This window comes from Barbus barbus (genome assembly GCF_936440315.1).
Source record: "Barbus barbus genome assembly, chromosome: 42".
Lineage (NCBI taxonomy): Eukaryota > Metazoa > Chordata > Actinopteri > Cypriniformes > Cyprinidae > Barbus > Barbus barbus.
In genome coordinates this window covers 21,743,776-21,767,688 of record NC_136720.1, presented here as the reverse complement: position 1 = coordinate 21,767,688, position 23,913 = coordinate 21,743,776, and the positions used below count along the sequence as shown (strand labels likewise).

The window sequence follows — 23,913 nt, the reverse complement described above, 5'->3', positions numbered from 1 at the left end:
TTACAGTACATAAAATTTCACTTACCACATAAACAGACAGAGTAAGGGGAGATGACTGAAGCTGGTCACACACTGGACGAGAAGAGCAGCGTTGCACCACATCTTTAAAATTCAAACACATTTTCTATGAGTTTACGCACACCAGAGGTGCCATTCTGCGTCTGTTCACGGCACCTAGCAATGATTCCAAACAATGTAAAGACGTAGTGCGACGCGACTTATCCAGTGTGCGACCAGGTTGAGACGATGGTGAATGATTTGCAGATCCCGAGCACAACTGACAAGCATCTGATCTTGTAAAATGTGCGGTGAGTACTGCCGCTCCATAGTATAAACAGATCTTGAATTTCAAAAGTGAAAACTAAAAAGCGATCGCGCAAAAAGCAGTTTCAGTGCCAGGCATAATAGCGACTCCCTGATGCCCACAATTTAGGCTATATACAGTATAATTACCCAATGATATAACAGCCAGAGAAATTAGGCTACTGAAATAGTGTGTGGGTGGGGGGGGGGGGGGGGGGGGGGGAATCACGATGCCGGCTCAACATCGTGATGTCTATCAGCCAAACCCTAATTAATTAATTAATTAATTAATTAATTATATATATATATATATATATATATAATATCACTGTCAACTTTTGCCATTTCTTCATTTAAAAAAAAAAAAAAAAAAAAAAAGAAACCTCTGAGACAAAGTTGATGCTTTTACAAAACATAACTGAAAACTCAGTTAATCTTCGGAGCTATTCAAAAGCAAGCAACTCCCAAAACTGTCTTTTTCTTAATCCTTTGCAACAAACAAAGGTAGAAGTGACCAAAAATACATTGAAACAAACTCACACCCCAGTTCAGCGCCTTTTGCTTTTTACGGTCAAAATAAACACTTGTTGAAAGGCAGTAGTGTGGGTACAGTAACAGAGGTCTTGTGTTCTGTCAGCACATAGTGTGGAATTACGCTCCGAAAGAAAACCACCAGCAAATCCACAGCATCGGAATTCCAGACAAATGAGTCCTGCGACACAAAGGGCTGTTTGGGTGGTTTCTGACTCAAATGTGCGGACATAGGCATGCGTCTATAATCACATTACGGGGGTTAAGAATCAATCAGAATCAGAAAGGAGAAAAAAGACATTGATTTTGTACAATGCATTTCTCACACATGTTAACTATATACAGTATTTGCATGTGCAGGAGGTGCTGTTAATGAAATCTTAGCTGTTATTTATTCCTGGTATCTAAGAATTGTTTATTTAGATTTTATTGGAATTGAAATGTTTTATATCGCACCTTGGTTGTCACCCTGTCACTGAAATGACATTTATATTTTTGATATATTATTGAAGCTAATATTAATCATTGCCTTAATTGATTAAAATAGTCAATCTAATGAAACATTATAATAATAACATTGACATATGCCAAGTGATTAACACTCTCCGACTCTCTCTCTCAGATCATGTGTGAGTTCTTGCTCCCTCCAAGAGATCATTATAATTTGTGTTATGATGCATGCAACTAAATTAAGATCAGCTGTAATGATCCTGCCAGCACTCCTGTGTGCTAATGACTGCCAAATAAAGATTGATTTAATCAACACAAAACCCAAATCTAATATATGCTGTGAATGCCACTTAACTCACAGTTGCACTTAATATCAGTCAAGACATGTTTTCCGCGACATACTTGCCAAAAGCAAAACACGCTGCATAGCATTCAGTTTCATACATTGTAACAATGTTTTCAAGGAATAGTTGACCCAAAAATGACAATTTGCTGAAAATGTACTCTCCCTCAAGTCATCCAAGATTTAGATGAGTTTTTTTCTTCAACGGAACAGATTAGAAGAAATTTAGCATTGCACTCTCACCAGTGGATCTTCTGCAGTGAATGGGTGCCGTCAGAATGAGAGTTCAAATAGCTGATAAAAACATGATTCCAGTCCAACAATTAATTTCTTGTGAAGTGAAAAGCTGTGTGTTTGTACAAAACAAATCCATCAAGGCGTTTTAACTTTAAACTGTCACTTCTGCCCAAAATACCAGTCCATAATAACATTTCCCCCAGACCCTTTATCAGCTGTTTGATGGCACCCATTCACTGCAGAGGATACACAGGTGAGAAAGTGATTTAATGCAAAATTTCTCTAAATCTGTTGCAAAGAAAAAACAAACTATTCCTTTAAATGCCATCAAGAAAAAACAAAATGATGTGTTAGAGATTTTGCTTACCTCCCATCGAGTCCAGGGACAGGTAGAGGGCTGACTGCTGTGGTTGGGGCCCGGGTGTGAATTGGTGTTGTAGGAGTAGAGGCAGGAGGAGAACGAGGGCCCCGGGACCCACTGGTTCGCTGCAGGGGCCGACTGAACAGTGGAGAATGACTGGAACATTGCAGATCCCTAATGCTGCAGAGTGAAAACACAACACGAGAGATGAGTAAGCTGTGAAATGTGAATGTCACTGTATCTACACTTATTTATTGACTTTTGTTTAGTGTATCATTCAGTGCACATTTCAATCAAATTTAGTAACGTTCAGATCTTTTGCTTAGATTTGCATCTTGAATAAATCAGTGTCATGTGTAAGTCAAAATCCATAAAGATGTCTAAATGAATTTAAATAAGCCAGTTGAGCGTACTGTCCCTAGGGTTCATCTGAAATCACATTTGAGGGATGTTTTCTTTCAGTCGGTGATCATATTTTGCAATACATCTTTGTTTAGACTCACGTCAGCTCTGCATGAGATGACTGAAACAGATCTGAAATAATAAGAGGCAGTGTGTCGCATTTATAGTCTCTCAGTTCAACTGTCACACTCAATAAGTGATTTTAGTGTTTAAAAAAGCTCTTGAGCTAATTGGCCGTTTCAGTGTTATCTACTTTAACAGCAGCAATTTCTCATCTGAAAGTGACAGATGATTTGAAAGTGTTTGTATCATGTTGCACTGTCATTTACACATTGTGATATGAAATGTATTGCGATATGTTATTGAAGGAAATTAAGGATTTTTCTTTTATTATTTAATTGAATAACATTGTCATACTGTGTAAGTATTATTTACAGATCATATATGCAGACAATAATAGATCATATCAATACCAAGTCTAAATTATTGGCTTGGAAAACATGTTTACATTGTCTTTATTATTAGTTGCTCTGATTGTTTCAGTCTGTGTGTGAACATTTTTGGTCTATGGTGACGTAAAGAGGCCTTGCACAGAGCTGGAAAGTGGCTGCAAATAGTCTGTTGTTCTTCAGCGCCGATCCCACACTGGTCCTGAGGAGAGGACATTGTTCCTGAGACTGTGGCATGACCGGCTCAGATGGACACAGATGCCACTCTGAGCTCTCAGACGTAATGGGCTTATGAGAACATGTCTTTTCTGCAGGACAATGTGTGATTTGGGCCGTTTCTCCTGAATGATGAGGAACTAATGAACTTGACAGACACAGGGATGACTGGAGGGAGAATCACCGAGAGCTGGAAGTCTGAGAAAACTAGGTCACCAAACTAAAGTCCACTCAACATTTATCTGTCAATCTATCCATTTTACTATATGCAAATTGATGACGGTCTCATATTTATCTATCTGTATCTATGTCTGTCTGCCTATCTATCTATCTGTCTGTCTGTCTATATATCTATAAAACTGTCCGTCTATCTGTCTGTCTATATATCTATAAAACTGTCCGTCTATCTGTCTGTCTATATATCTATAAAACTCTGTCTATCTATCCATCTCACTCACTGTCTTTGTCTCTCCATCTATTTGACTATCTGTCGCTCTCACCCTGATGTAGCTACACTTCAAATGATACATTTTAAAAGCTGTTCGCTATCCATATTTGACCACGGTGCATATGCAAGGAATGATTCTTCCTTCTTGTTTGACTCTTCTACATGCTTTAATTTCAGATATTCGATATGTTACAATATGTAGGTATGATGTAGAGTTATGCAGCTTGAGGATCTCATTGTATCAGTGAGAGATCAGTGAGACAGTGACGCCTCACACAATCAGAGGGGCCACGCTGAGGAGCCAGACAGCACTGTGAAAGGAAAGAGCTCCATAATGGAGGAGCAGGAGGTTGAGCACAACGTAATTGGCAAGTCTTCCTCCTTTTTTGCCCACACCTCTCTACTTCCATGCATGGTGCAAGTGATGTTAAATTGCCTTCTCTCTCTCTGTATTCCCTCATTATTTCTCTCTTCCTGTCAGCATTGCCGAACAGTAGAATATGCAATCCTAGACACCAGTCAGATTCAGAGATGGACCGAAATCCTGCTAAAGAATGTTTCTGTCCATCTGTCAGCATTCCAGGGACAGAGCTGCTTTTAGCTTCCTTTATTTGAGACAATCGTTCCTGTCAATGCTTCACTTGGGTTTGTGTCCACATTTGGTCACTATTTGTGTGTGAGCCTCTCCATTATGAGGCGAGTAAGTATTCCTCACAAACAACAGGGGCATTCTATAAAGCTAATACTATAATGAGGGAAGGTAATGACACTAAACCAGGGCTTTTGTCACAGGCCTCTATGTCTGCAGCAGAGGCAATGTTTGACACATTCAGAGGTTAGAAATCCCAAGCCATTTTCCATTTACTACAATTTACCAAACAGTAGAACCCTATATTTGGCGTTTGGGATTCAAGGGGTATGCTAGCAAATGGGTTGTCATGCTAAACTGCAACCTGCTGCATTTGGCATTCTCATATCTTTCACATGTCGATTTAGATATTTTGTAAAGAATTTCTTACTGGTGTTTGCTAAAGCAATTGTTTTTGTGCATTTTGCCAGTATATCTCATACAAATCATACAGGTGATCAGGTGTTTTGCACTTAGGATTTAGGCCTTTTGGATAATAAAACAAAATACAATAAAATGCATTAATGAAAGATTCAAGCCATATCTAGAAACCAGAATCGCATGGGTGTAACTTGAGCCAGTAAGCAACAAGGTGACACGTTTTGCACTAAAAATCTGTTTTTTTGATAATAAATGTGGCTTTTTCCCTGTCAGTGATGTTGATTTGCAAAGGGGTCATTTTTGGATGTCACCAAGGTCAAGATGAGGTCAACGAGACACTGGTGAGCTTTAACTAGTGATTTACAGTGTATAGTAAAACCCTTCAGGCTCATTGGTTAGCTGGTTGTGTAGGTGGAGACCAGGAAGTATAAGATATACTTAGAAATTGTAGCCTCAGGTAAAATGCATATCAGTGCAAAATGCCCTCACAGGATAAAATCCTACCATGCTCTTTTTAAAAGTCTAGAGAAAGAGCTTTAGAGTATGTATATGTGAATGTATATTATATCAAATGTGTGTGTGAGAAAAAGAGAGATTTTAGAGGATGTGTCTCAGTCTGATGAGCTCTCCTTTCCCCCTGGGCTTCATTAAAAGCTTTCCCTCAGAAACGGCGCTTTGCCACCCCAGCAGCTCTGGGCTGAGAGACAAAACACTTGTTTCCTCTCTCGCTCTCTCTCCCTCTTTCTTTCTCATGGTGTCTCTCAGGTCCTCAAAAGGCTTTGTTACCGGCTTTTCAAGTAGAAGCACCTATTTATTTGCTCTTTTCACGGTTAATTCTTGGTTTTCTGCTTTCCTCAGATGACAAGCAGGGCTATGGTGCTTCTGCCTGTGCTCAAATCTTGAGTCACTGGGTCTGAATAATGGACTGACTTAGAGATGAAACAATGCATCTCAAACACACTCAAATAAAAGCTGTTGTAGCTGGGTCAGTCCTACAACGCAGTACATTTTCAACTACTCATCATATCTCTTAATATATTGGATAAAATATTAAACTCAGTTTTATATGATGGGACAAGTTTTCATTTATCAGAGGTGAACTTGTGGCAAATAGATGAACTAGTTTGATAGGATTTCAATATTTGTGTTTATTTGTTGTTGTTGTTTTTGGCAATTTGCCTTTTATTGTGACAGGATAGTATTTAGACAGGAAGCAAAGTGGAAGAGAGAGCGGGGACGGAATCGGGAAAGGTTCACGAGCCAGGACTCGAACTCGGGACGCCCAAAGAACATACTTATTATTAATTTATTTTGCATTTTTGTCTTTTGTCTAATCAAAAGGTTTCATGCAATTCATGTAGATACTTTAGCTAGTTACCCATGTATTCTGATAACTACTTTTTGTAAGCAAGTATTGTTTCAATACATACATTACAGAAATTGTATTATAGTAGATGTTAATTAACTTTTATGTTATTGCATTGCATTAACATGCATTTAAACGTTTCTTGATCTTGACTGCAAATGATCGAATAGTTCCTACAGTGCTCCCTCTGAGTTCGTTCTACATCGCTGTAGTTCATTTGTACAATGCTGAGGAGTTAGGTGTCCAGAGTGAGTTTATTTGCTTTGGTGACTTCTCATATTTAGTGTAATCTGGCAGCTGTAATGGAGCCTGTCTGGACAGTTTGACTGTTCAGTCTCAATCTCAGTTGTGTATCTCTGTTGTAATCCTGTTAGGAATACCCACTGAGCTGGCATGTGAAGTCACTGTTTGCATTCCCCACTCCTGATGAACCCAGAGAAGATTTCACACATTTTACTCACACTCGGGTTCACTACATTAGTGAGGACATCTCATAGAGGTAATGGGTTTTTGTATGTGATGTCACTTCTTGTTAGTGGGGCCATAAAATATATGGTAAAACAGTGAAGTACTTGCCATTTATGGAGTAGTTCACCCAAAATAAAAATTTGCTGAAAATTTACGTACCCTCAGGGCATCTCAAATTAATTTGTTTCTTCATCTGAACAGATTTGGAGAAATTTATTTCATCAGTTTTATTACATCAGCTCCTCTGCCGTGAATGGGTGCCGTCAGAATGAGAGTCCAAACAGCTGATATAAAAACATCACAATAATCTACAAGTATGCACACCACTCCAGTCCAACAATTAAAGTCTTAAGCAAAAAGCTGAGTCTTTGTGCTAAATAAATTCATCATAATAACATTTTAAGTCCTCTATCCTGGATATTGCTTTTTTCAGTGAAAAAGTCATCTTATCTGAATCTGGAGAGAAATATGCACAGATCAAGCACTGTTATGAGTGAAAACAGTTATAAACAAATATGTCAGTGGATTTTGATGTAAAAGGACAACAGGGGATGGACGTTTTCACTGGAGCAAGCGTTATTATGGATTATGGACTCGTACTTTGGATTTGCTTCTTACAAACACAAGATGTTTATTGATGGACTGGAGTGGTGTGGATTATTGTGATGTTTTTATAAGCTGTTTAGACTGTAATTCTGACGGCACCCATTCACTGCAGAGGATCCATTAGTGAGAAAGTGATGTAATGCTACATTTCTCCAAATCTGTTATGACGAAGAAACAAACTCATCTACATTTTCATTTTTGTGTGAACTATTCTTTTAAGTAAATTTTATAAATGCGATAAACTTCCCCCCCATTGCATATGTTTTCTTGTGCACCCCATTTAGGGAAGTTGTTCTTATTATCTATGTTGGCACGCATAGCTCAGATACAGAAGAAACAATATTAGCTGCTTTTCCCAAATGCACCAGACAGGGAAGTAAAGGCTTGTGTCTGTCTAGCCAGCGCTCCTCTTGAGTCGGTCTCATCTCAGACATGGAGTCTCGGTCAAACCCAAGAGCCACAGGCCAGGGAGAGAACAAACATTCAATGTCATCTCTGATTGGCCAAGGTTGAGCAGCGCCTCACCTTCCCATGAACCCCTCCGCTGTCACTGATTGGACAAGGTGAGCTGAGCCTCACTTGTGTCTGAACCCTGCCTCATGTGATACGAGAGCTGCTTTTTGGGCCTCAGAGATTCTGTAGAGGGACGGACTCAGGGTGGGTGGACGTGTTCTTGAGGGCTCTCCTACCATCGCTCGCTGTGGAGAGCTCCTTCATCACCACGCTGTCATGCTAGCACTACTCAAACAGCACAAAACCGCCTCTCTTCGACAAGGCAATTCAGACACCTTCCCTGTCATTAAGCAATATGAAGTCTGGAATGTGAATGCCAAGATGTTTGATTCCTGCCCTTTATGAACTTATCTGGGCTGGGTGAAGGTATTAGACTTGAATGTTGGAGGGGAACCCAGTGTATTACAGCTTTAACTGCAGTTCCTCTGATTCCCACAAGAGGTCACTGTGTAGACAGCATGGAAGTCGGCATTGAAAACTTGAGATGAGAAGTCTGACAGTTTGCATAACTTTCTTTTTTGCTTGCACAATGAAACTCAATCTATTGGGCAAACATCTTCAGCCGTTACACAATTTCTTAAAATGACTCATTTCTTTAACAGATTTATTTTTATTTTATTTTTTAAACATTTTGTCAGTAGTATCAAGACCATATCATTTTGAATATATAATAAAATGTGATGATTATGATAATGACAGTATATATGACCTCCATTAAACTAATGTGAGCAATTCAAAAAATTTTAACATTCAAATTTACTGAAGGAGCAGGTCAAGGTCATGTTTTTTTTAATAAATCATTCATTTATACTAAATATATCATAAAATGTGAAGATGATATGAAAGTATTATAATAGTATATATGATTGTTAAAACTTAATATAATCACATTATATTTTACAATCATTTAGATTATTTATTCAAAATAAATAATTACTACAACTACTAATAATAAAATTAAATAATTTATAAAAAAATAAATGTCATTTATTAAAAATAAAAACACTTTGTCAAACAATTAAACAAATAAATTACCATTATTTTTTTATTTATTAAAAATGAATGTCATTAATTTATTAAAAAATAAATTAAAACATAAATTAAACAAATATGGACTAATTTATTTAACAGATAATTTCTTAACATTTAAATTTATTGAAATGGGATGTCAAGATCATGTTATTTTTAATAAATCATTAGTTATTGTAATAAAATGTGATAATGCAGTAGTTCTCATCATTATTTGCATATTAATATAAAGTATATTTTAATATAACATTTAAATAATATATATAACTAATATATAAATATTAATATTAATCATTGTTGTCATGAGAGCTTTCATTTGCATATGTTATGTAAAAATGCACATCCTACATCTGTCCACACCTCTCTTTCTCAGGACCATGGTGATCTTGTGACCTCTCAGAGCTGGGTGGGTGTTGGTCAGATATTGAGCAAGCACAGCTGTGTGAATCAGAGGTGAGCAATGCCATGCTGGCCCTACACAAACACACCGCTCTCTGTCTTGCACACATCTCTCATCAGTTCTGTTACATTTCAAGTTGTTTCGAAAGAGGTCTTATACTTTTTTTTTTTTTAAATCATATATTTTTATATAATTTCTTCCCCTCATGTGGAACAGGACTGTAAAATAAAGTGCTACCAACAAAACTTTCATAAACTTTAGAATCTTCTGAAGGACTAATGGACTTATAATTTAATTGTAAATTGTAATTTTGGAGGACTTCTAAAAGTGCGCTTTTTTTGTACATCAAACTGAAAAACAAATCAAGATCAAAACAATTCAATTTCTAATAACATGATCACTTTAAAAAATATTTTGTCCTTTAATGGCATATTTTAAGCCTAGCTGTCCCTTTGTAGGATGTCTATGTGATACGGTATCCCGGAAAAAAAATAAAGAATAAATTTATGGCATATTATATTACTTATAAAATGCCTTGTTTTGTCAATTCAATTATTTTTTAATCATTTACTGTAAAATAATATGCTAAAATAATCTATAAAATGACATCTTAGAACTCTTAGCTAAATAAAAATCTGAACATGACATGCATAATATTTAATATTTGTATTTAAATACATATGTCAACTAGGGTACTCTTAACTCGTTAAAAAAAAAAAAAAAAAAAAAAAGTAAACTAAATGTGAAAAAAGTTAGTTAAGGAAAACAATACAGAGAAAATAGGACATTTTAGGGTTCATTTGGCGCTAAAGCCACTGGAACAATGGTGTTCTGTTCAGTTCATCTCCATGTCTCCTAACTTTATGCACACGTTTTTTCATTTTTCCCCCTCACACCTTGCGTCTCAGATTTTTTACTTATCCATTATCTCATTGTCATTCAAATGTTAGATACCTTTCCCTCTCTATTTTCACCCTCTGCGTGCCACCTGACACTGATCAACACCTGCGAATCTCAATCTCTCACTCATTCTCTCTTCATATAAATGGCATTAATCTTCTGCTCATCTATCTCTGATACCTCCATGTGTGTTCTTTCCTTTCTGACCATTTCAAGTAAAAGTCTGCGTCTTACAGCCATGTGCCTGTGGTCTCATGAAAGATTCCCATATGCTACTCTTCAGACGTTCAGCATTATCTCTCGTTCATGCCTGGTGTAGGGTAACAACTGCTAAATATGGGAATGTTTGATTTATACATTTTTATTATTTTTTGTTCTTTATTTTTATATTCATATTTATTTCATTATTTTATTCTGCTGTAAGCTTAAAGGCTAACCTCTAGTCCCAAAGTTTATGAATATATTATTATTTTTTATTATTTATCATCTTTGAATATATATGTTCTAGATTTTGTTTTTACAATTATTTTATATTTTATTGTGGTATAACATATAGTGGGGCTAAAGGATTTTTTTTCCTGGTCCCAAAGTGTAATAAATTATTATTGTTATTATTATTATTATTATAATTTCTTGTTCCTCTTTATTTTATAATTTTTTGTGTTTAGTTAAGTGAGGTGTACTCACTTCTGTGAGATACTGTATATATACACACATTTATATTACAATATATTATATACAATATATTGCAAGTAATACTCAATTTTAATTAATTTAAAATACATTTAAATTTTTTAACAACTAATAACACTGCACCCTGAACAAAAGTGAAAACCATCAGTATTTTGTCTTTAAATGCATGTGATAATTCTCAATAGTATAAATGTGCAACATTTTAGCATAAAAAAAAAAATGAAATGTTTGATCAGATTATTTCAAGCTCAACCGGTTGTCTTTGCACATACTGAAATTCTGCAATGCATAGCGACAGAGGTGTTTAGAAAAGGTTTTTTACACCTGGGTGTGTTCAGTCCATTGCACATCATTATCTTTGTACATGCTTTTCACCCACTCTTATACGGGTAATGGTTTTGAACAATCAGTTTAACTGGCAAATATAAATCAATGTGCTGTTTTTGCAAAGTCATACCCTCGTGTTGTGATTGTGACGGTCACTCATGTGCTCAATTAAAAAATGCCCCCGCCCCCATAAGTGGCACCCTTTAAAATGAGTGCAAAAGAAACCACATCCTGTACAAAAATCCCATGATAGATGGAATTTCCTGTATGTAAAACAATATATGTGATGAGCCCCAATAGAGGAAGTTTATTAAAGAATCTGGTGGAGGCTGCCACTTCTCCATTTTTGTTTTTTAATAGTTTTCCTTTTTTGCCATGTCACTTTGTTGCTGTAGACACTAATTTTGCAAACACAAAGCGATTGCTATAAATGCATTACTCAAGAGCAGATAGACCTACTTCAGAAAGCCCCTCTCAAAAGATCTGCTTCACATTTATACAGTCCGCAAAAACTTATCCGGATCAACTCTTACTATTTAAACTAAACATTTTATTAGTTTAAGCATTCTGGAAATTTAACCTATACCAACTGAGCTACACATACAAAAGCATATGCCTACTGCATAATAATATAAATGCTTCATTCATTCATTCTTTCATAAATGTAAATGTTTTAGTAACTTTGAGACATTTTAGTACCCTTTTGAGTACTAAACATCCACTACATTCAGTATACATTTTACTTATACTCAAAAAAAGACATTTTTGCCTTATAAAGTAACAGTAAAATGATAGTAAACAACTTCACTTTGTATTAAAGGACAAATCAGCAATACTAACTGAAATATTAAGCCTTAATGTGTCCCTCTTTAGACGTTGTCCTTAAGCAGGTTTGTTAGATTTGCTTCATGTTCTACGATGATTATTGTTTCAAAAAGTGATTCTGTGATAAACTGGCAAATCTGGATAATATATGTGTATTTACTGAAATATTGTTTAAATAAGACCATTAAATTACAGTATATCTCTGGTCTCTCATTACCATAAGCATGCCTCGTTACTGGACGTACACTTCTGTGTAACATTTCTTTATCATAAACACATAGCAGAAGTAGCCAGCTAGATTACTAGTTCTTGTGTGTGTGGCAGATTGAGTTTAATGAAAGATATAAATTACCTGTGATCGTCGGCTGCAGGTGTTTTTCTGTGAAGTCAGCGGTTGATTGATCTCTTGCTATTACTGTTGGCCAGCAAGACTCGATCCATTATAAATCTTTATCTATTTCCTCTTTTTCTTCGTCCATGGAACCGGGTGAAAATGGGAAGTCTCTTCACTTTCTGACATGCATCTTGAGCCTAAAAAGTGAGATATTGTTCATTTTTATAATATAAACTGATGTTCCATCATTATCAAGATCAAGAGTTGTTTCTGATTTTTGTGTTCAATGTACAATAATGTAAGTGTTCACACATTGAACAACAAATCACAACTGATGGAGATTTTATGCTTTTTGGTCTAATGAATAATAAAAAAATATTTTCTGGCATAAAAATATAAGTATTGAATTGAGTTTGTCCTGTGATGTCCAATGGACATCTTTATGGTGGATTGCGTTCTGACACCAGATTGTTGAGTGGACATGTCTCTGGTTTTCAAATTATATCCTTTTCTTTACTAATGATTTGTGGATGGCTTTGAGTGTTGATGTATATTATTTTAGTGCTATGTATATTTTTCTGACTGTGTTTTGTGTGCATGTGTTTGAGAGAGAACAATAAAACACATAATGTCCATATTAGTAATTGTTTTGCCTACTGTGACGACTCAAATGTCATATGAGTCGTTATTACTAATGTAACTTTATTTGCCACTTTAGAAACGTTTTGGAAAAGTCTCTTATGCTCAACAAGGCTTGATTTATTTGACTAAAATACAGTAAAAAAAACAGTTTTCTGTTTTAATATATTTTAAAATGTAATTTATTCCTGTGATGCAAAGCTGAATTTTCAGCAGCCATTACTTCAGTTTTTAGTGCTACATCATCCTTCAGAAATCATTCTGTGTTGACTTTTCTGCTTAATATTTATTTGAAAACTACGATAGTAGTAGTCAAGAACAGCTTGTATTTTTAAAACAAAAACCTTCTGTAACATTATAAATGCCTTTAGAGTCACCTTTGATCAATTTAATGTGTCCTTGCTTAATCAAAATTAATTTATTTTTAAAAACTCTTACTGACCCCAAACTTTTGAATAGTAGTTTATTAGTTTAATATTGATTTATTTATTAGATATTGTCCAATTTAAAAAAAAAAAAAAAAAAGGTTGTTACAAAATGTGTTAATGAACTAATTTACAGAAATATTTTTCTCTTTGAGGGACTAGATGTGAGCAGCTGAATGCAATCTTTTCTTCAGGTTGCAGTTTTTTCTATACTGTAATTTTAGTTTGACGGGCTAAATAAAAAAAAAAAACAGAATTGAAAGTTTTTAACAAGGTATTTGAAACCAGTGGAAACACCTTTGTGTACTTTGACTCAAACCTTGTATTTTGGTGAGACACTTCTCTTGTGACAGCTAGCCCCATCTATATACTTTGTGTGTGTGTGTGTGTGTGCGCGCGCGCGGGCATTGTCAAGAAATGAAAGATGTGTTTGACTTGAGACATCTCAGTGTTTAGAGGATTATAAGCAGGAAAAAAAAAAAAAAAAAAAAAAAACTTGAAGCGTTTTAAGTGTCCCTTTACCCAGTGCCCTCACCTCTGTCCCAGAATTCCCTTTGTCCAAAAGTTTCTGGTGAGAACAAACTTCCCCCCACATCTTCAAAACCTGATCACTTTGCTTTATTCTGATCAATGTGCTCCACGTTTCTCCTCTCGGTGTCAGAGTAGTCAGAAGATAAAAAAGCAGGAGGGAAGGAGGGGTGTGAGGGTAGACGGCTTACTTTTTTAGATGCCAATTGTATGTGTCTCTGTGGCTGCCTTACCTGTGTTCCTTTGATCATAGCGGAGCATGGAGTGGCGTTTGATTCCAGGGCTACTTTGACAGCTCGCAGGCTGGCAGAAGCCTCTCGGATGACTGGAGATCAGAGAAGATAGGCTGGAAAGCAGAAGTCCAGCTGAGAGAAGATCAGAAGAGGCACAACTTCAACCAGAGCTATTGTGAAGGAACGTAATGGCTTAGATAACTTTTCCCCCACCATCTTTTTTTTTTCTTGTGAAAACTTACCCTTCGGAATTTTGAATTGCCCACTTTAAGGTCTGTGGGGCTGTGTCTGGCTTTGACAAAAGAGTCATGTTTTTCTTTCCGCCTTATCCTGGAGAGCCCGATCTATTAAAACAGTGTCGCTTCTGCTTGACGTTCTCATGTTTTAAGCACCGCTGGTTCAGCCCTGTTCACGTGCTGTAGATGCACACACTGTGAAATATACAGTATAATTAAGTGTACAAACATGCATTGTTCATGTCTATAAATGTCTAAAACAGCTACATTACAGTCAAATGCTTATGTAGATTTTATTAAATGTTTTGGTTTATGCTGTTTTGTGTGCGTTTGTGACAAATGAGGACCATAAATTTGTATAAAGACAGGTATGACATATAGGTATTACAAGGTGAAGGTGACTTATGAGGACATTGCCCTATGTCCCCACTTTTCAAAACGCTTATAAATCATACAGAGTGAGTTTTTGGGGGGAAAGTAGAAATGCACAGTCTCCTGTGAGGACTAAGTTTAGGTGTAGGGCAATAGCACATAGTTTGTACAGTATATAACCATTACGCCTATGGGATGTCCCCACTTTTCACACAAACAAATGTGTGTGTGTGTTAGGAACTTTCAAATTAAAATTTTGAAGTTTAATTAGTGTTTTCTTAAATGTGTTCATTTAAATCAATTGTAAATGAATCCAGTGCCGTCTGTGATCCCGCAAAATATACAGAGGGCTCCTGTGGTGTAATGTCTCCCTCTGGTGGAGGATGTGATGAACATCTTGCACTTTATTAAAGACATTTTAAATATTAAAATGTTAATTCTGTTATCATTTACTCAAGTTGTTCTAATCGTATATTAATTTCTTTCTTCTGTTTAACACTAAAGAAGATATATTGAAGAATGTTGGAAACCAAACAGTTCCTGGTAGCCATTTTTTTTTTTTATTCCATATTATTCAAGTCAAAGGCTACAAGCAACTGTTTGGTTACCAACATTCTATTTCTATCTTCTTTTCTGTTCAATAAAATAAAAGAAACTCAAATAGGTTTGGAACAACTTGAGGGTGAGAAAATGACATAATTCTCATTTTTAGGTGAATTATCCCTTTGTGGAAGTGGAAAGCAACAAGTGGAATGTGTCTTAACATTAAATCTTATTAAAAAAAGATTAAGCTATTCCAAAAATGTTGCTGCTGTAAAACTGCCATAAAGAAATTAAATCAAATGTGATCCCATTTTGATCCCCTGATTTTTTTTTTTTTTAATTAAATATTTTTAGAACCCATATTCGTTTAATAATTGTAGTATGTTTATAGAATTCTAGTGAGTTCTTTTTTTTTTTTTTTTTACTTCGGCTAATCAATTCAGTACACTTTAAGCATGTATTCTCAGTGTTTTGGACTTAAGTTTATGATAATTAGACGTATTTTTATAATCTTCAAGCAGAAGAAACACAACAGATCCACATGTAGCATCACGCTGTAACAGAGACATTAAGAGTCTGTCGCTGAACTGTCATCTGCAGAATCTGTACTTTCATAACATTATACTACAAGAATGTGATCAAGTGTCGCTGATGTCACTGATCTAATGGTGTGAGGCGGATGGAGAACTACGCCTTTTTTACCATCCACACCACTCAAAAGAATTGTAGGTACAGGTGCACAAATATGCATTAAATAATGCTTAGCTACTGCACAGATAATCATGAGTTAATGTATAACTCATAATGGACTAAACCATTTATTAATGATTGCTGCATCAGTAACTAATGAACATTCGATACGATTCAAAGATTAAGTAATCAATAAATTGTTATCAGTTAAATTAGTCATAATGTATTAATTACCTAATAACTTATTTTATTAACTAATGAAGTAAATTCATATGTTAATTACCACATTGGGTCGAAGCTATGCCTTTAAACTTCCAGTTGTCTGCTTTAATTAATGATTTGCTAAGGTATCATTATGTTATGACTTTACTTGTTGAGGCACATAACTATTAACTAATTGTTAAGTAATATGTCATTGTGGTTATAGATTTTGAATTGGTTAGTTAGTCATGTGCCTCAAAAAGTAGTCACACCATAATGATACCCATGCAAATCATTAGCTAATAGCTAATGATCAATTAAAGCAGACAACTGGAAGTTGAAATGCATGCTTGAACCCATTGTGGTAATTAACATATTATATTAATTAATAGGCCTAGTGTAAATTCATATGTCATTAGGGAATTAATACTTTGTGACACATTTAACTAATAACAATATATTGATTACTTTATGAATCATAGAATGTTCATTTTTTGCTGATGCAGTAATTGTTAAAGGCAATCATAGAAAATAAAATGCTGTGTGTGTTTGTGTACAGGTATTACCTACATTATAGGGACCAAATGTCCCCACAAGTATAGTAATACCAGTAAATTCACTTTATGGGAATATTTTTTAGGTCCCCGTGATGAAACGAGCTTATAAATCATACAGAATGATTGAAAATGTAAACATGCGAGTGATGCCTAGGTTTAGGGGTAGGATTATGGAATATACAGCTGTGTATATTGTTATTTTTACTGTTATGTTTACATTTGTACTGTTTGCCATTTATTTTTGTAGTGTTAAATACTCGTTCCTGTTTTGTTTAACTGAATCTGAATTAAAGCAAATAAATACATTTATTTTTAAACTGTAATTTTGTAATTTATTGCATTTGTTATAAATGGTTAGCCAGCTTTAGAGCACTAAGAACGGGGGTCTCAAATGTACCATGCTACGGTTTCAACTGTACACCATACAGGTACAGTTGAAACAAAAATACACCATGTTTGAGCTAATTGTGGAAAATATGAACTATTTATGGCTATTATCAATTTATGATATTTTAGTACACAAACAAAAGAAATGTGAAAAATGACTTTCAGCATCTAGTTTTTGTGTAGTGATGAAAAAAGCAGAAAGTGTCTCTGTACTCAGTCTACTCTATCCACTTACATTATAAGCACAGACAGCTTGAACAGACACAGCTAATTAAATATTCATCTCCCAAAGCCAATCAAGTACTACCACATAATTCAAACTCGGATTTGTTTGAGTTTGCATAAACTATAGCATAGAATAAATTTCCTTTTGAGTTTGAGCCTAAGTAAAGCAAGTATAGGTCTCTGCAGCAAAGTAATGGGAGTTACCAGATCGGGGCGTTTTTAGACTATGTGTCCTGATTGGCTGACGTCATAGTGATGGTAGGTTTAGGGGTGGGGTTAGGTAAGGGGGATCATTTTGTTTGTATGATTGAGAAACTCCCAGCAGTTTGAAAACACCCACAAATTCAGAAACGCCCTCTTTTACTCTGCAGAGACCTCAATCTCAAGTAAAGTGGTCCTCCAGGAGCAGGATTGGATACACCTGCTGTAAGCAGACCATCCCTCTGAAGCCACAAATGTTCAATGACATGAAAAGTGTTCCTGCTCCCGGAGAGCCACTTTCATGTAGTGATAGCTGCAGCCCGGAGACCTGCAAGTGGGAGGAGCTTACGCCAAGAATAGCAAGTGGGAGGAGCTTATGCTGCAAGTAGACAGGATTTCATGGTAGTTTAGAATGACATAAATATAACATTTTCATAGTAGTTTAAACTGAAATTCATAGTTTTGTCATTGTGTTTGTCCAATTTCACTGTTAACAATGAAATTATGTCTTATTCTTAGTTTTGTCATTATTATTTGTATTCAATACCATTCACTGTCAAAATTGAAATCACGTCTTTACACCTTTTACCATGCTTCGTGATGGTGTCATTTTAAGTCCTTTAACTGTAGTAATTTAAGCATATTTCTGGTTATTACATTTTACTTCTACAATTCTTCTACAGTAGCCTTTTAAGGAACATTAAAGTGAGATACATAAAGAAAATGTTGAGTACTGTTAAGAAAATGTAGTTACCATTTGCCTGTACTGCACATTTTTATTTTTCATATTTTTTTAAAATCAAATTACAACACATGACAGACTAATGTTCTTCAGAACATGTTACACAAATCAATGTATTAATCTGAAATCTCAGGGTGGGTAAATTATTTTATTTCTGATGACTCAAATCATGTACAATTATTCATTCAGCACAATAGACTTGCATGCAGTGGACACTGCACAATCCAGGATGCATTGCTTCTGAGTAAATTCCACGGAGCCCGCCTCGCTTGTCCTTCCTAACATAACCTGGTGGGTACACAAGAAGCACAATGAGCATTAGGGTTAAACCAAATTTAAAACATTCTCCCCATGCCATCCAAGATATGCATGACTTTATTCTCTTGTTGAACATGTAACATTTCAAGAATAATTTCTCAGCTCTGTAGGTCAATGCTATGCAAGTTAATGGTGTCCAGAAATTTTAAGTGACGACATTAGGCCAAGTAAATTAGACTTTATTACTATTTTTATATGAAGTATTCCTTTTAAAAACCACTAGATAAAATGATAGTTTATTCACCATTAATTTACACAACTGATTATTGATTATTATTAGTATTAAATAAAAAAATGTTATTTAAACTATGTTTTAAATATATTACATTGTGGATTAGGATGTTAGGAGATGTGTTCGAATACTTTTGAAAATGTACCTTATTATTTAGAAAATTACACTGTAAAAAGTGAACAGTTGGATCAACTTAAAAAAACACTTCAATTGGTAACATCTAATAAAAAAAAAAATTCAACTTAACTTATTACCTTTATTTGTAATAAGTTAAGTTGAAAAAAAACAAGCATTTTTTTAGGTGTTACCAATTGAAGTATTTAAAAAAAAGTTTTTAAAGTTGATCCAACTGTTCACTTTTTACAGTGTATCTGTCATAGACTGTATAAAAACAGCTATCTATTTACAAACGTTTAAGACATTTACACTTTATAAATCAGTGCAGTCCAAAATGTAAAAAAGAAAAAAATTACGGTAACACTTTCTATGAAGCCCATATTTATAATACATTATAAGGGTATTCTTAAGGCATTATAATGAATGCATAATGCACTATAAACAACCTTATAATAATATGTTATATTGTCAATTTGAATACATTATAATGCTAACACATTTCTACATATAACTTAAGATTATAATTATTTATAACACAATGAACACCATATTAAATCTACTTTTACACTGATAATGGACTATATATCTTGACATTATTTAAGATCTGCAGTGTATCTTACTACAGTACATCTTGTAAGTGGTCAGGTGTGAAGTGTTATTTGTTCCCTGTGAGGCTAATATTAATTTTTATGTGAGCTAGTTAATAATTGCAACAGAAAAAAAAAAAAGCAGCAATGTTTATATGTTTGGTTACATTTTATTTTGATGTCCCCTTTGTCTATTGACTATATGCAACTTTGCAACTCTCATGTCAACTAGTATTAGTAGGTTTAGGTTAAAGTTAGGGTTGGTAGAATGCTGACGTACTCATAAAGTCGCTTAGATAGTCAGTTTGTCTGTTGGGGAACCATCAAAATAAAGTGTTAGCATATATTTAGCAGACAACATACTACTATACTCCAATGACTGCTAGTTGACATGTAGTTGCAGAGTTACTAAACAGCTGTCTAAAAGGTACCATCAAAATAGTCAAACTGATATTAAAATAGAAATAGTTCAAAGCAATCTGATCTGATATCTGATCTTATGGCTTTTTGAGAGAAAAAAAATAGTATTATTATTACTATAATTATAAGTGGTCATTGATGTCTTTAAGTAAAGTAGCATAAGAAAGGTGGCAAGATATGAGACTTATAATACATTATAACTGAGAAATATGAGCCATTGTAACTTAAGATGATGCAACGTGTTCACTGTGTGTTATAAACCATCATACTCTTAAAAGCTATAACCACTAATAAGTAAATATTATAATACTAATATAATACTAAACTAATCATTTAAAACTGTTCTTATATTCACAAGATGATATAACATAAGGTTGTTGTTGTTGTTTTTTTAAATAATGTATTATGCATTCATTATAATGCCTTAAAAATACCCTTATAATGTATTATAAATATGGGCTTTATAGAAAGTGTTAACAGAATTACAATGCCATGTAATTACATTACCTGCTCATGGTCTTCGGTATCCATAACCTGCAGAGAAATTAGTTGCATGTAGAAATAAACAAAGATATAGTCAGTCAGGCACATTACAGAGTGTAAGCTGTGTGTGGTATTAAGAAAACGTTGTACAAAAGCCACCAAGAAAATGCACTTTTCACAGCTTGTAATACTTTTTACAAAACAAAACAAAAAAATCATGCTTACCTCTTCCACTCATCCACCGTGCCGCCACTGAAAGTCATCTTCGTTTATTTGACGGATCGCAAAAAAAATGCACACTACCGCCACCAGGAGTGTGAACCGATACTACAACCTACACATTAAGCAAACCAATCAAAATCTTCTGTTGGTTTGTACAGCCCACTTGCAGCTTAAGTCCCACCCACCTGCGGCTGGCACCGACCTCCGTTTATACCCATCTCGCCACTTTCCTGAGTTTAGCTACAACCTTTGCAGAAAACACATCCGATGTCAGTTGCTGTTTCATATGGAAGGCCCTCTGGTGGTCACATTTGATGGCTGCGTATATCACCGAGGATGTCAAGTACTCCAGGGGACTCATTTATAAAATCATCTCTCGAATATGCGTAAGCTACGTTTGATTCATCGAATGAACGTATGAAAATAAAACGTGCGAATGTGTCAGATGTGAAATCTATGAATCGCAGATTTCTTGAACTTACACGCAATTGAATGGTTTCAGCTTTCAAATTCAGCTGTCAGTCGTTTACCTTGTAAAAGACTCCTAATTAATGTCATTGACGTAAAATCACCAATCATCGTAATTTAGAACAGCGAGCTGCAAGAACAGCTTACATTTTTAAAAACCTGCAATACTCCGACAATAAAAAGTGCGTAGGTTTGCTCAAACCCTGATGTGACGCTAAGCACTTTTCCACGTCAAAGACAGTTTTTATAAATATGAGCGCTGGCGTGGATTTGTCATTCTTTTCAGATTTTAATGAACTCAAAGGGGACCCATTATGCAAAAGTCACTTTTATAAGCTGTTTGAACAGTTGTGTGGCCGCAGTGTGTGAAAATAACCAGCCTATAATGTGCAGGATTTTAATGGTAATGTGTTACTAATGGTAACCGTTGAGACTGTGGTCCCAGCTCTCTTCAGGTCATTGACCAGATCGTCCCGTGTAGTTCTAGGCTGATCCCTCACCTTTCTCAGGATCACTGATACTCCACGAGGCGAGGTCTTGCATGGAGCCCCAGTCCGAGGGAGATTTACAGTCATCTTGAATTTCTTCCATTTTCTAATAATTGCACCAACAGTTGTTGCCTTCTCACCAAGCGGTTTGCCTATTGTCCTGTAGCCCATCCCAGCCTTGTGCAGGTCTACAATTGTAGCCCTAGTGTCCTTAGACAGCTCTTTGGTCTTGCCCATAGTGGAGAGGTTGGAGTCTGACTGATTGAGTGTGTGAACAGGTGTCTTTTATACAGGTAACGAGTTCAAACAGGTGCAATTAATACAGGTAATGAGTGGAGGATAGGAGGGCTTCTTAAACACAAACTAACAGGTCTGTGAGAGCCAGAATTCTTGCTGGTTGGTAGGTGATCAAATACTTATTTCATGCAATAAAATGGAAATTAATTATTCAAAAATCATGCAATGTGATTTTCTGGATTTTTTTCAAAATATTTTTGAGGTGTACCTACGATGAAAATTACAGATCTCTCCATTCTTTGTAAGTGGGAAAACTTGAAAAATCGGCAGTGTATCAAATACTTATTTGCCCTACTGTATACGCTCTGGGGACATCAGAGACTTATTTTACATCTTGTAAAAAGGGGCATAATAGGTCCCCTTTGCACTTAAATTGGTTGCACCCTCTTGTGGTGATTTTTGTGAACTACATTGCTGCAGTCGTGGCCTAATGGATAGAGAGTCGGGCTTATAACCCGAAGGTTCGAGTCTCAGGTCCGGCAGGGATTGTAATGGGGGGAGTGAATAACCAGTGCCCACAATACCACGACTGAGGTGAGACCTTTGAGCAAGGTCTTTGTTTGTTTTAGTTTTAGTTTTGAAGGGAAAATGAAGAGGAAAAAAACACCTTTATGTTCACTTACACAGCAGAGGAGGGGTTTGAACCCACAACCCTGCATCAGAAGAAGAGAGTACACTATGAGCTCTGACAACTCAGCCACACCAACTCACACATATACAAATATTCACTTACTATAAGAAATAAACACATTTACACACATTCAAAAAAGGAAAAAGAAAGAAAACATTGTCTAGACCAATTAAATAAACATTACCAATTTTAAAGTAACAATTTAGAATTACAATATTAAAATCTGTCTTTTTCCAAACGTTATTAAATAAATGCATGTGAACAATTATGCATTTATGTTGTTACACTAAATAATAAATAAATCTGAATAATATTACAAAAAAATATTTAGAATGATATTAGAATCTTTTTAGAGGATGTTAAGAAATAAATACATTTAAACCTTAAAAAGTTTGTGAATAATAATAAAATAACATCTATTTTGAATTAGAATATTAAAATTGATTAAGGCTGGTTATGTCTTGCATTACAAGCTAAACATGAAACACTGCAGCCCTACAAACCACAAACACATGGGTGAGTGTGCTCACATAGCATTACCTGTCTGTCCATGATCAGATTTTCATTATTAAAGCCATTATCTGTCCACACATCCTAACTAATCATTCCAACATCCCTTATTCTGTACTTTAAAGAGACAAATAAAAATCCTTATGCATAGTGTACTCATTTACAATAGAAATGTTGTCTTAATTGAATCACACATTTCAAAATGTTTCCTAAAGGCTTTTGGTCGAAGAGAAAACAGTAGAACAAACGCTTCATCATCAACTTACAGCATCTGTGTCACAATCACTTTCTGAAGGGATCTTGGAAAATCAGTGTCAGGGAATATGAAGATTAGAGTGTTTATGATTTTTGAGGCAGTAAAGAATACATTTTTTTCATTAAGTTTGTTTAAACTTTAACATTTCTCAATTTTTATGATGTTTATGATGTCTGGTCTGGTCCAGTTATGGTCACTTCTGTGTTTAACTGCACACGACCCACACTGAACATTCTGACAGGAGCATTAAGCTTCTAACTGTGGTCCTCTACCCTAAACTACAGAGCAGTCTTTCTGCATTGGATCATTTACTTGAGACCACTGTAAATTTTACAGTGTAATGTAGACAAGTGAACTCACCTGCTGCACTTCTAAATCTGGTGGTTCATATTCCAGATGTGTCAATAGAGAGCAGCATCAATGTGGAAAGACTGCAGACAAGAAAAGGAGACTGTTATTCTGAAAAATATACAAAAAATTTATATTTTTTTCAGAATAACAGAACTAGTGCTGTTGCTTGGTCATTTTGTAAAGAAAGTAATCTATTAAACAAGGCTGATTTATAATAATACTCAAAGATGACCTCTCTTTTCTCATGTTTTTTTTTTACTGTCAGCAGCTCATTATTTCATGCTAAAGCCTGTGCTCATGAATATTAATCAAGTTGCCTATGTTCCCCAACACGATTTTTTGAA

General features: G+C 35.2%; 1 protein-coding gene across 2 annotated transcripts in view; it reads right to left on the bottom strand.

Annotated features, from left to right (window-relative positions):
• Nucleotides 1–12,332, bottom strand: part of LOC306861147 (transcription factor EC-like) — a 44,106-nt gene extending 31,774 nt beyond the window's left edge. Inside the window, exons 1-2 of one of the 2 annotated variants that reach the window (XM_079403254.1) lie at nucleotides 12,229–12,332; nucleotides 2,232–2,405 (exon numbers count right to left, since the gene is read on the bottom strand). In XM_079403254.1, coding sequence (XP_079259380.1) covers nucleotides 2,232–2,390 — 159 coding nt within the window. In that variant the 5' untranslated portion in view covers nucleotides 2,391–2,405; nucleotides 12,229–12,332. The remainder of the gene's footprint in view (nucleotides 1–2,231; nucleotides 2,406–12,228) is intronic. The other variant, XM_079403255.1, reaches the window with a different exon arrangement.
• Nucleotides 12,333–23,913: the final 11,581 nt, after the last annotated feature.